The sequence below is a fragment of the Neopsephotus bourkii genome, unplaced genomic scaffold (genome assembly GCF_033783945.1).
Source record: "Neopsephotus bourkii isolate Nb327-2 ecotype Australia unplaced genomic scaffold, CSIRO-AGI_Nbou_v1 NB_952, whole genome shotgun sequence".
NCBI lineage: Eukaryota > Metazoa > Chordata > Aves > Psittaciformes > Psittacidae > Neopsephotus > Neopsephotus bourkii.
Window position 1 is genome coordinate 111,170 of NW_026901446.1, and position 12,278 is coordinate 123,447.

General features: G+C 40.8%; 1 protein-coding gene across 8 annotated transcripts in view; it reads right to left on the reverse strand.

Annotated features, from left to right (window-relative positions):
• LOC133215119 (nipped-B-like protein) overlaps nucleotides 1-12,278 on the reverse strand; it is a 170,960-nt gene that overhangs the window by 35,614 nt on the left and 123,068 nt on the right. For 7 of the 8 annotated variants that reach the window (XM_061358885.1, XM_061358888.1, XM_061358887.1 and 4 more), the window contains 5 exons: nucleotides 8,549-8,746; nucleotides 8,297-8,368; nucleotides 8,119-8,208; nucleotides 6,967-7,070; nucleotides 383-469 (listed from right to left, as the gene is read on the reverse strand). In XM_061358885.1, the coding sequence (XP_061214869.1) occupies nucleotides 383-469; nucleotides 6,967-7,070; nucleotides 8,119-8,208; nucleotides 8,297-8,368; nucleotides 8,549-8,746 (551 nt within the window). The remainder of the gene's footprint in view (nucleotides 1-382; nucleotides 470-6,966; nucleotides 7,071-8,118; nucleotides 8,209-8,296; nucleotides 8,369-8,548; nucleotides 8,747-12,278) is intronic. The other variant, XM_061358884.1, reaches the window with a different exon arrangement.

Sequence of the window (12,278 nt, forward strand, 5' to 3'; positions counted from 1 at the left end):
AGTACTTCTTTCATTGTGTAAGGTATGTTTCATGCACATGTAGTGAAGTAGCAAATAAATGACCAATAGTGCACCAGTTACCATGAATATTTCAGGAGCAAACTACAATATCTGAAATTGAAACACCCCCCTTCCCACCCCCCCACCCCAGGTTCTACCAATACACCTGTTAGTTATTAGTACGATAATAAAACAAGTTTAGCACTGAAACAAAATATGATCAATGAATTTTATTTCAAATCTTAAAATCTGACAATCTTAATCACATACATATTTTATCAGAAAATCCTTCACACATACGCAGTATTTGAAGCTCTCGCTATTTAGGACTCAAGAAAACTATTCTACACAACACTGAGAAATCATGTAATTTGAGACTCACATGGTTAAGTAACGTAGAAAGCTTTGATCCATCTTGAATATTCTTCTCCAAAATATTCAGGACTTTTACTGTTTTATCTGTAGAGAGCTAGAACAAGAAAAGAAACATCAAAAACCTGCAGAAACATAAAGACTTCCAAATTGCTGAAAAGAATACCCATGGATGATATAGAACTTGTTATATATCTGAGGCACTGATACTGTAAGCAATTTGAAATAAGGTGAATGATGATAATGCAATTAAACTAGGTGAAGCATATTCTGATTGCAAACAAACTGCATTTTCAAACAGCAAAATCTATAGAAGATTTAAAATTGCATTAACTGTCATTAATGTTGTACAGTTATACACTTTTGCTTCTAAAACAGAAATTGACCAAATCGAAGCATCAATCACAAATTCAAACTGACCATATAAAGTTTTACTAGAAGAAAATCCAAATACCATGAACAAGTAGAACATGAAGATACTTACGCGGTAATAAAAATAAAAGTATTCCTTCCATTTGTGTTAACTTTAAGGAACTAGCATGTTGAAAAAAGCAAATCAAACTCACTTAATGAACTTCTATAGAATTATGATTAAATAATTTGTAGAATATTTAAGGGAGCAGACTCTGGCCTCTTCAGGAACCTGCTTAGTAAGGTTCCATGGGATACAGACCTAGAGGGCAAGAGGATCCAAGACTGTTGGCTGATATTCCATGATCACCTGCTACAAGCTCAGGAGTGTTGCAGCCCAACTAGAAGGAAGTGCAGCAGCAGGGCCAGGATGACTAAGGCCTCCTTGGAATTAAAGCTGGCGAGAAGGGTCAAGGACAGCAGAAAGAGCTTTTTCAAATACATGGCAGATAAAACTAACACCAGAGGCAGTGTAGGCCCGCTGAAGAACGGGACGGGTGTCCTGGTGACAGAAGATAGAGATGGCAGAGTTACTGAATGCCTTCTTTGTCTCTATCTACTCTGCCGGAGGCAGTCCTGAAGAGCCCTGTACCGCTGAGACCTCAGATGAAGACAGGTCAACGGAGCGGTTTGCCTTAGTCGATGAGGAATGGGTTAGAGACCAGTTGAGCAATCTGGACATCCATAAATCCATGGGTCCAGATGGGATGCACCCGCGGGTGCTGAGGGAACTGGCAGAGGTCATTGCTAGACCGCTCTCCATCATCTTTACCAAGTCTTGGGAAACAGGAGAGGTGCCTGAGGACTGGAGGAAAGCAAATGTCACTCCTGTCTTCAAAAAGGGCAAGAAGGAGGACCCAGGTAACTATAGACCAGTCAGCCTCACCTCCATTCCTGGGAAAGTGATGGAACACCTTATCCTTGGTGCCATCTTAAGGCATATCAAGGATAAGAGGGTTATGAGGGGCAGTCAACATGGCTTCACCAAGGGGAAGTCATGCTTGACCAATCTCATAGCCTTTTATGAGGAAATAACACGGTGGATGGATGATGGCAGAGCGGTGGATGTGGTCTACCTTGACTTCAGCAAAGCGTTTGACACAGTCTCCCACAGCATCCTCGCAGCTAAATTGAGGAAGTGTGGTCTGGATGATCGGGTAGTGAGGTGGACTGTGAACTGGCTGAAGGAGAGAAGCCAGAGAGTTGTAGTCTATGGGGCGGAGTCTAGTTGGAGGCCTGTATCTAGTGGAGTGCCTCAAGGGTCGGTACTGGGACCAGTATTATTTAATATATTCATCAATGATTTAGATGAGGGAATTGAGTGTACTATCAGCAAGTTTGCTGATGACACTAAGCTGGGAGGGGTGGCCGACACGCCAGAAGGCTGTGCTGCCATCCAGAGAGACCTGGACAGGCTGGAGAGTTGGGCGGGGAATAACTTGATGAAATATAACAAGGGAAAGTGTAGAGTCCTGCATCTGGGCAGGAACAACCCCAGGTTCCAGTATAGGTTGGGGAACGACCTGTTAGAGAGCAGTGTAGGGGAGAGGGACCTGGGGGTCCTGGTGGACGACAGGGTGACCATGAGCCGACACTGTGCCCTTGTGGCCAAGAAGGCCAATGGCATCCTGGGGTGTATTAGAAGGGGGGTGGTTAGCAGGTCGAGAGAGGTCCTCCTTCCCCTCTACTCTGCCCTGGTGAGACCTCATCCGGAATATTGTGTCCAGTTCTGGGCCCCTCGGTTTAAGAAGGACAGGGACCTGCTGGAGAGAGTCCAGCGCAGGGCAACTAAGATGATTAAGGGAGTGGAGCATCTCCCTTATGAGGAAAGACTGAGGGAGCTGGGTCTCTATAGTTTGGAGAAGAGGATATTGAGGGGTGACCTTATTAGTGTATATAAATATATAAAGGGAGAGTGTCACGAGGATGGAGCCAGGCTCTTTTCAGTGGCAAACAATGACAGGACAAGGGGCAATGGGTACAAACTGGAACACAAGAGGTTCCACTTAAACTTGAGAAAAAACTTCTTCTCAGTGAGGGTGACAGAACACTGGAACAGGCTGCCCAGGGAGGTTGTGGAGTCTCCTTCTCTGGAGACATTGAAAACCTGCCTGGACACGTTCCTGTGTAACCTTATCTAGGTGTTCCTGCTCCGGCAGGGGGATTGGACTAGATGATCTTTTGAGGTCCCTTCCAATCTCTAACATACTGTGATACTGTGAGTGTTGCAGCCCAACTAGAAGGAAGTGCAGCAGCAGGGCCAGGAGACCTCCCTGGATGGATAAGGCGCTGCTGAGGAAACTCAAGAGGGAAAAAACAGGCTTATAAAAGGTGGAAGCAAGGACAGGTGGCCTGGGAAGAATACAGGGATGTTGCTCAGGAAGCTAGGGACCGGGTAAGGGAAGCTAAAGCCCAGTTAGAATTAAACTTGGCTAGGGATGTGAAAGATAACAGAAGGGGATTCTATAAGTACATTACGAATGAAAGACAAGACTACGGACAACATGGACCCTCTCTGGAAGCTATTGGGAGTACCGGCTACCCTGGAGCTGGAGAAGGCTGAGGTTCTTAAGGACTTCTTTGCCTCAGTCTTCACTGGCAAATGCTCTGACCTACACACAAGTCTTGGAAGGCGGACAAAGAGATTGTGAGAGTTAAGACCTTAGGCCCACTGTAGGATGGATAACCCAGGGAACTACAGATCAGGCAGTCTCACCTCTGTGCCTGGCAAAATCTTGGAGCAGATTCTCACAGAAGGCACGCAAAGGTACAAGAAAAACAACAAGGTGGTTGCTGACAGCCAGCATGGCTTGAATAAAAGGAAATCCTGCCTGACCAATTTGGTGGCCTTCTATGATGGGACCATGGAGCTGACGGACAGGGGTAGAGCAGTTGATGTCATCTAGCTGGACTTGTGCAAAGCGTTCGACAGTGTCCCACACAACATCCTTGTGTCTAAATTGGAGAGACATCAATTTGATAAGCAGACCACTTGGTGGATACAGAACCAGCTGGATGGCTGCACACAAAGAGTTGTGGTCAATGGCTCAATGTGCAGCTGGAAACAGTAACGAGCGCTGTCCCTCAGGGATCGGTGTTGGGACCAGTCTCGTTCAACATCTTTGTCGGTGACATGGACAGTGGGATTGAGTGCACCCTCAGCAAGTCTGATGATGACACCAAGCTGTGTGGTTCAGTTGATACACTGGAGGGAAGAAATGCCATTCAGAGGGACCTTGACATGCTTGTGAGGTGGGCTGATGCCAACCTTATGAAGTTTAGCCATGACAAGTGCAAGGTCCTACAGCTGGGTCGGAGCAATCCCAGGCACAACTACAGGCTGAGCAGAGAAGAGATCCAGAGCAGCACTGTGGAGAAGGACTTGGGGGTGTTGGTCTATGAGAAAGTGAACATGAGCCGGCATTGCGTGCCTGCAGGCCAGAAACCCAACCATATCCTGGGCAGCATCAAAAGGAGTGTGAACAGCAGGTCAAAGGAGGTGATCCTGTCCCTCTACTCTGCTCTCGTGAGACCTCACTTGGAGCACTGTGTGCAAATCTGGTGTCCTCAGCATCAAAAGGACAAGGAACTGTGTCCTGAGTTTAGCAGCAGCAGTCATTTCTTCTCCTTCTTGGTAGCTGGTGCAGTGCTGTGTTTTGACTTTCGGGCTGGGAACAAAGCTGAGAAAAATGATGTTTTGGTTTGGCCAAGGACTTTGTGAGTCTCATGCTCTGCCAGGGAGGAGGGGAAGCCGGGAGGAAGCAGAGACAGGACACCTGACCCAAACTGACCAAAGAGGTATTCCATACCACCGCACGTCATGCCCAGGAGGTAACTGGGAGTTACCCGGAAGGACAAGGGGTCGGCCGGGTCGGACTGGTGGTTCGGCACGTGGTACTGTACTCCTTTCCCTTGTTATTTTCTCTTATCATTGTTGTCGTTGGTGGTAGCAGTGGTGATTCGTATTGTACATTAGTTGCTAGACTGTTCTTATCTCAGCCCGTGGGAGTTGCATTCTTTCAATTCTCGCTCCCCATCCCTCTGGGAGTGGGGAAGGGGGGGGCAGCCCCTGGGGAAGGGGGGGGGACTAACGTGGGCCTTGATTGCTTCCAGCCTGGCACCACTCACTGGGAGTAAGTGCACAAACTGTCTGGCAGGGTTTAAACCACGACAAACTGTTGGAGCAAGTACAGAGAAGGGCCACAAGAATGATAAGGGGACTGGAATTGTCTCCAGTATGAAGATGGGCTGAGAAAATTGGCACTGTTCCTGGAGAAGAGAAGGCTGCGTGGAGACCTCATAGCAGCCTTCCAGTATCTGAAGGGGGCCTATAAGGATGCTGGGGAGGGCCTCTTCATTAGGATCTGCAGTGATAGGACAAGGGGTAATAGGTTAAAACTTAGAACAGGGGAAGTTTAGATTCGATATAAAGAAGTTCTTTACTGTGAGGGTGGTGAGGCACTGGAATTGGTTGCCCAGGGAGGTTGTGAATGCTCCATCCATGGCAGTGTTCAAGTCCAGGTTGGGCAAGGCCTTAGGTGAGATGGTTTAGAGTAAGGTGCCCCTGTCCATGGCAGAGGGGTTGGAACTAGATCTTAAGGTCCTTTCCGACCCTAAATACTGTATGACCTGAGGAAATGTATTATAATATGCTAAACTCAAGACAGCCAGTGTCATTCATGCAGACGCTACTGGTACTCACCTTTAGAAGCAATAAAATTCTGATTTTATATATAGAGTGACTTATTTATGTACGTATGTGTGTTTAAAAAATAGAAGACAGGCTAAGGGTGATGACTATCAGGAAAAAGAAACACTGAGGTTGAAAATATGCTACAAAGCAAGGTGAGGAGACTGGTGACAAACCTAGGAAGAACTTCTAAATTTTGGATTAAGGAAAACCTATCTTCACAGACACTCATAAGTGGTCACAAGCAGAGTGTCCTGGGTTTAGCAGTGGCAGTCATTTTTCTCTTTCTTGGTAGCTGGTGCAGTGCTGTGTTTTGACTTTTGGGCTGGGAACAGAGCTGATAAAAATGATGTTTTGGTTTGGCCAAGGACTTTGTGAGCCTCATGCTCTGCCAGGGAGGACGGGAGGAAGCAGAGACAGGACACCTGACCCAAACTGACCAAAGAGGTATTCCATACCACAGCACGTCATGCCCGGGATGTAACTGGGAGTTACCCGGAAGGGCTAGGTGGACAGCAGGGTTGGAGGAGATATCGGTCGGTGCTTGTTCGGGCTGGGGGGGCGAGTTATCGGTTGGCTGATGATGAGGTGTTGTATTCTCTTCCCTTGTTATTTCCTTTATCATTACTATTATTGGTGGTAGCAGTAGTGATTTGTGTTATACCTTAGTTACTAAACTGTTCTTATCTCAACCCGTGGGAGTTGCATTCTTTTTGATTCTCCTCTCCGTCCCTCCGAGAATAGGGGAGGGCAAGAAGGGGGGGAGGGGGGGAGTGAGTGGACAAGCTGTCTGGCATTGGTTAAACCACGACACAGAGTAAGAGTTGAATATAAAACAGCTTAAAGCAAGGAGTTCCAGGAAAGTGAAAGGAAAGCAAGAACATTGTTTCTAGAGATGTAATACCAACAGTTTGCATCAACAAAAAGTTCCTTTGAAGTTGAGAAGAATATGGCAAAGAAAACACGACATGCAACCTACAGAAAATGAGTATTTTTACCACCTGCCATGCTAAATCTTGTGAGTTTCAAAGTCCTTTTTGGAGAGAGGGAGGAAGCATGCTATTTACTGTAATACTGTCTGGACAATGCACCAATGACGTATATCAGAAAGTTAATTTTTTCACTTTGCCATCAGATTCTGATTTACTGTGGTTGCTCAGCATCAGCCATAAGAAGCAAAGCTTATAGCCTGATGTGCGTTTGTGAAAGTATATTAACTATTTTAGATTTTACTGCTCAGGCATGGGTATTATATATCGGTATACAGCCAGCATTGACACAGAGGAGGACCATTCAACCATGGCTCAGCTTCAGACAAAGTAACAGTTAAGAAGCAGTAACATTTGAGCACTTCAGCTAATTCAGCAAAAGCACAACTGTTCACACTGTCACACACACAGCTGAAAAGGGTGGAATGTTATAACAGGGGACATAAGTTCTTGCGTATATATCAATATTATATGATCAGAAAAAGTTAGACTATGAAGATTTACCTTGTCCATAATGCCCATTGCCTTGATTTTTGCAGATTCACTACCCAACTCACTAAGCTGATGTTTTCCAAGTAGTAATTCCTGTGGAATCTCATCATCATCACCTTTAAAAAAACAAAGAAACAAACCCTAGTCATATCTCTAATGAAACTTCAAGGAAAGCAGCCAATATGAAAAAAAACCAACCAAAGAAAAAGAACTGATTTCCAAATAACTACCATCTAATAGTTCCAAATAGTTAGCATCTAATAGTTCCATCTAGTGAAAACTGATAATGACAGCTTTTGGTTGTGTTAAATGAGTGCTTGTTAAATACGACCTCCTAACATGAGGCATCCATTTTTAACAGAGCAAAATCCATTTATTGCAGCTCTTGTGCCATCACCCTCATTTCAGCAAAATAAATGTTAATAAGTCTTAACTGTATTTACCTGTAGAAAAAACCTATGATGCTACAGACAGGGAAAGTACCAACAACTTCACTTTCAAATCCAGGGTTGTATACACTACTGCTTTAAGAACTGTAGTGATTTGTTTACTATGCTCCTCTTCTTGTTCTAATACTGTAACAAAAATGATATGAAAAAACCACCCCAAATGCTCTATTATCCATTTCAATAGAAACCCACCTTGGTCAAAATGAACTAGTTCCGCAGACACTTATGCTAAGCTTTCCACTGAAATGGTTAAGGAGCATATAGTGATTCAGCAGCTAAGCAATAAACACATAAAGACTCAGCTACTTGAGTTGAATAATCAAACTCTGCTTGGTTAAAAGCCACAACAATTGCAAAATTATGTGCCTTGGACATTATTAGCAGGAGAACTATCTTATGTTAGTCTTGTTTGAAAATATATGTTTGACAGAACAGTAACATTCTCATGACATCTCAAAGAGATATCCTTTCCACTCCAAGGGACTATTAGTTATTTCACTATGATTTTTGCAGGAAGGAGGATCTTCTTGCAGCAGCAAGTGAAATTGAAAGGCCAACCCCTCAAGGTGGAAGCCACGTAAAAGCAGTATGCCCAATCATGTGTCACAAGCAATTAAATCACCAAGTAGAAAATTTGAAAACACTGATACACACATTTTTTAATGTTTCTTGTGTCTAATGGGGAAAAACATTTTGAAAATTTCTGGCATATTACCAAAAGCTGTAAAATCCATGTCTTCCAAATTTTCTAAAATATTCTCTATTGAAGCAGTAAACCTTTTGAAAGTCGAGGAATCCATCATTTCTAGTGAAAAGAAAAAAAAAGTATAAATAATTAGTTTACATACAAAACACAAAACACAAACTGTAGAAAATGTATCTTCTAAAATTACCTTCAGGTGTTAGTTTAGGTTCATAAGATTTCCTCTTCTTTTGTTTTTCTTTTTTCTTCATTTTTCTAGCCACTAATTATGAAGATAAAGAAACAAATACTTTCTCAAAAATTAAATAAAGGATTATTTATATTTCTTACACTTGTATTCACTACTGCATGTAAAGATGGGTTATTTTTAGATGTTTAGCGTGTCTATTAAAAACATACTGGTATTATGGAACAAAACTGATTTTTTAAAATGATCTGTTACCCTCACTGAGGCTAGGGGGAGAAGAATAATCATCCATATCAGAGTCATCAGGACTGCGGTTACGGTAACGGCCACTACCAGAAGTCCTCCTTCCTTCATGATAATGACCACTTCTCCTATGATCACCAGAAGATCTTCTGTCATGTTCTTCATACTCCCAAGCTTGATCTCTATCCTTTTTATGTCTTTTACGAGAAGCTAGAAATGAAATCCATTTTCATTATAAATACAAAAAAAAATCAATTTTTAATAGCTCAAAATTAAACATCTTTAAATATTTAAAGGATGTGTAAATGTGGCACTTAGGGACATGGTTTATTGGTGGGATTGGCAGTGTTGGGTTAATGGTTAGATTCAACGGTCTTAATGGTCTTTTCCAACCTATGTGATTCTGTGATTTGCAAGTTAAGCACTACTTTATAGCTGTTCTGTAAAACAAGTGAATACTTTAAAACTATTGTATCAAATTCTGTTACTGCATTATTCTTTTTTTTTTTTTTTGGTTCCTGAAAGCTGTGCCTGACACTGTCAAAGACACCAGGGAACATTTAAAAACATAAAGGGCATTTATCCTTTTTAAGCAAAGTAAGGAAAGTGGAACAAATCAGAATAAGTTTCATCTTTTCGTAAGAGAACACTGAGCCAATTTCTTCAGTTATCCAAGTTGCAACAATTACTGGGCATTCATATTCCAATTCAGTGATTGCCTTGCCTATTTAACATAGCAAGTTCCAATGAAACTTGGTAATCTAGTGGCTTAAAGATACTCTGCTTTGGCAAAACAGCTAAAATTTTGTCTTGATGCACAGTGCAGGAAATTCAGAGTAAAGGAGAAAGCTGGAGTCACAATTCTCGGCCAGACACCAAGTCAGTACTGCCGAAGGTTATTATAACCTGTTTTCAGGCAGGAGCAAAAAGCCCAGAGGAACTGAATGTTGAAGAAACTGAGATAAATGTGCTGTGCCCGTCAAAACAGTTGCAAACAACAGATTCTAGACTAAGTAGAGTTTCTGAACCTGAAGAGATAGCCCTCACATCTTGTGTATTCCTACCAAAATCTTCTGAAGTTTAGAGAGGTATGACTGTATACAGGATTGTTTCTGAGCTCCAAGTGTTTATTCAGAACTAGAACAAAACTGACAAATCTTTCCTACAAAGCCAATTTACTGGGAAGCATAGGAAATACCAGGATACAGTCACACCTGATAAACGCACCAGGGTACAGTCAATAGTCAGCTCTGGTTCAGAATGAATAAAAAAACCCAAACAAAACAAACCACAACTGAGGTGATACTAATGCTCTGTACTGTACCCTAGAGAGCTTCCATTTCTAAAAATGTAGTAAAAGAAGTTCTCCACAGAGCTCACACAAGTCTTTAAGGTAGTAACTCAGTTCGGGCTTTGAGCTGTACTATACTGCTTCTCAATCAGACTTTTGAATGCACTCCAGTCACGTTCATGATGCCCAATGTACTGATATTGTCTAAAATGGCTGAGACAACTGCAATTAAAGCAATGGAGGGCCATTCTGGATACCTGGAGTTAGTGCACTGAGGAAGAAAGTGTTTTAGAAGAAAAGTCTCCACACATCTGAATGGATTCACTTTCCCCATGAGACTGTAGTTTGTGCAGGCAGATGACATCTGTCTCCACAATTTACTGATCATTAGTATCAATTTAAGCTCTGCAGGATGAATTCTGACTCCAGCTACACCTCCATGAGAACATAAATTTCCAGTATTACTTTCCAGCAGAATTTTACATTGACCATTTTTTTACTGTTGTACGACAAAACAGGCTCTGCTACAATCATGCTGGGTCTGCAAGGCAAGACGAACATAGGAACAGCTATTCACAATCACCGCTCTACAGAATTTATCCTGAGGTATACAAAATCGACTAAAAATGTAAGTATTAGTAACATTGCAAGAGTTCCTACTGATTTTATACATAAATAAAAAGTATTCAGAATATAAATACCCAATTTCCTTCTGAATTCTGCCAAACATTTAAGCAGTAACACATTTAGCACTTATTGCATGAGACTGATTCCATCAATTTTTGATTTCTAATAATTTAATTTAATGGAATGTCCTTTTTTCATGACATAGATTTATTTTCTTCTATAAAAATTACTATTTCATTTCTTTTTTTAAGTTCAAGTTTAGACAACCAAAAGAATTTTGAAATATGCATTTGTAACAATACAAATCTATTCAGTGTGTTTGTCACAAATATTTCATTCCCTTAATCATTTTGTCTCATTTTAATTCAATTCAGTTCTACAGTATCCTTTGTGAAATACTGCAATTTATATTTAAACCGTATGTCCTTACTCAGTTGTTCAGAACAACGACCAGATCTCAAGTGGATACAAGGAACCTAGAATCTCTCAAAGCATATAATTAATGTGAAAATTTTCCTTAATTTGCTTTACTTTATATTTAAGAATTTCAACAGCCACTATGGCTAATTCATGCATTAAGATGTATGAAATTCCTGAAAATTCTCTCCATTCCCAACCAACTTAAATAATTCTGTATTATTTTTAAATTCACCATTCCAGATTATTAGCACCATAAACAGGTGAAATGATATGGTAAACATAAGCAAAATGTCATTAAGCCTTTGCCATAATCAACACTGATTACAAATTACCTCAAGATCTCATTCTCACACTCAAAGCAGCGTTATTCAGTTATAATTAAATGAAAAACCAAACAAAGTAATTCTTTTCTGCGTCTTTGATAAAGATAGAGGTATCACTATTACAATTTTTATGTGTATGCATGCACAAGCACTGCGTAACTGTTGGACAAGAACTTGAAACATTAAAAAGCAGAATAAGCAAATATTTTTCTTTTAGACATTAAGAAAGACTGAAAAGCAAAACATTATGTTTTACAAATGTTCAGTGAAATGTTTATATAAGCAAAGGTGGAAAGAGTTTAACTGTGGAAAAAAAGCATGATAAGCAAGATTCCTGCTCAGGTCAACAGCAATAAGCACTTCTCCAGCCCTGCATGGGTAACACAGCTAAGATGTTAACTGAAACTGAACTGATTCGTCTATTTTAATAGTTTGTCTTCAGTGTTGGCTAACTGGAAAATCATAGAGACAAACTGCTGATCCTATTATGAGCAAGTAGGAAATCAATTTCTAACCTAGAGGCACATAATTTCTTGACACTCAGGAACTTGATCTGATTGTGCAGCAAAATTCCAACTACAATCTTCCTCTCTTCCTTTGAAAATAGTTAATTCGAGTATCATCGGTAAATGGTATTTTGAAAACCCATTAGAAAGAACTCCAGGTTTTCAAACATTATGCCAGAGATATAATAGAAAAAATTCTTCTAAGCAGTAAGATTCTCAATTTATCACGTCAGAAATCCTTCACTAATTAATAAAAATAAGATTTTTTCTCTACATATCTTTGTATACAAGTTTTTAGTGCTCTTTTAAAGGATATTTTCCTTAATCTTCTTGGCTAACAATGTTTCATACTACAAGTGAAAAAAAAAATAAATCTAGGCAGCGGCTTCCCATAAGGTAATTAGGAAAAGAAATTAAAGATACAGCTGCTTTTATATTGAGTGACAAAATGAAATCAAGTAATTTTTCTGTTAAAAGAAAAAAAAAGATTCTTGTCTAAGTGGTTGTCAGGAAACTCGTTTTCATAAATTTTTGGAATAGCCAACTTAAAAAAAGAAGTATCTTTTTAGAAAAGT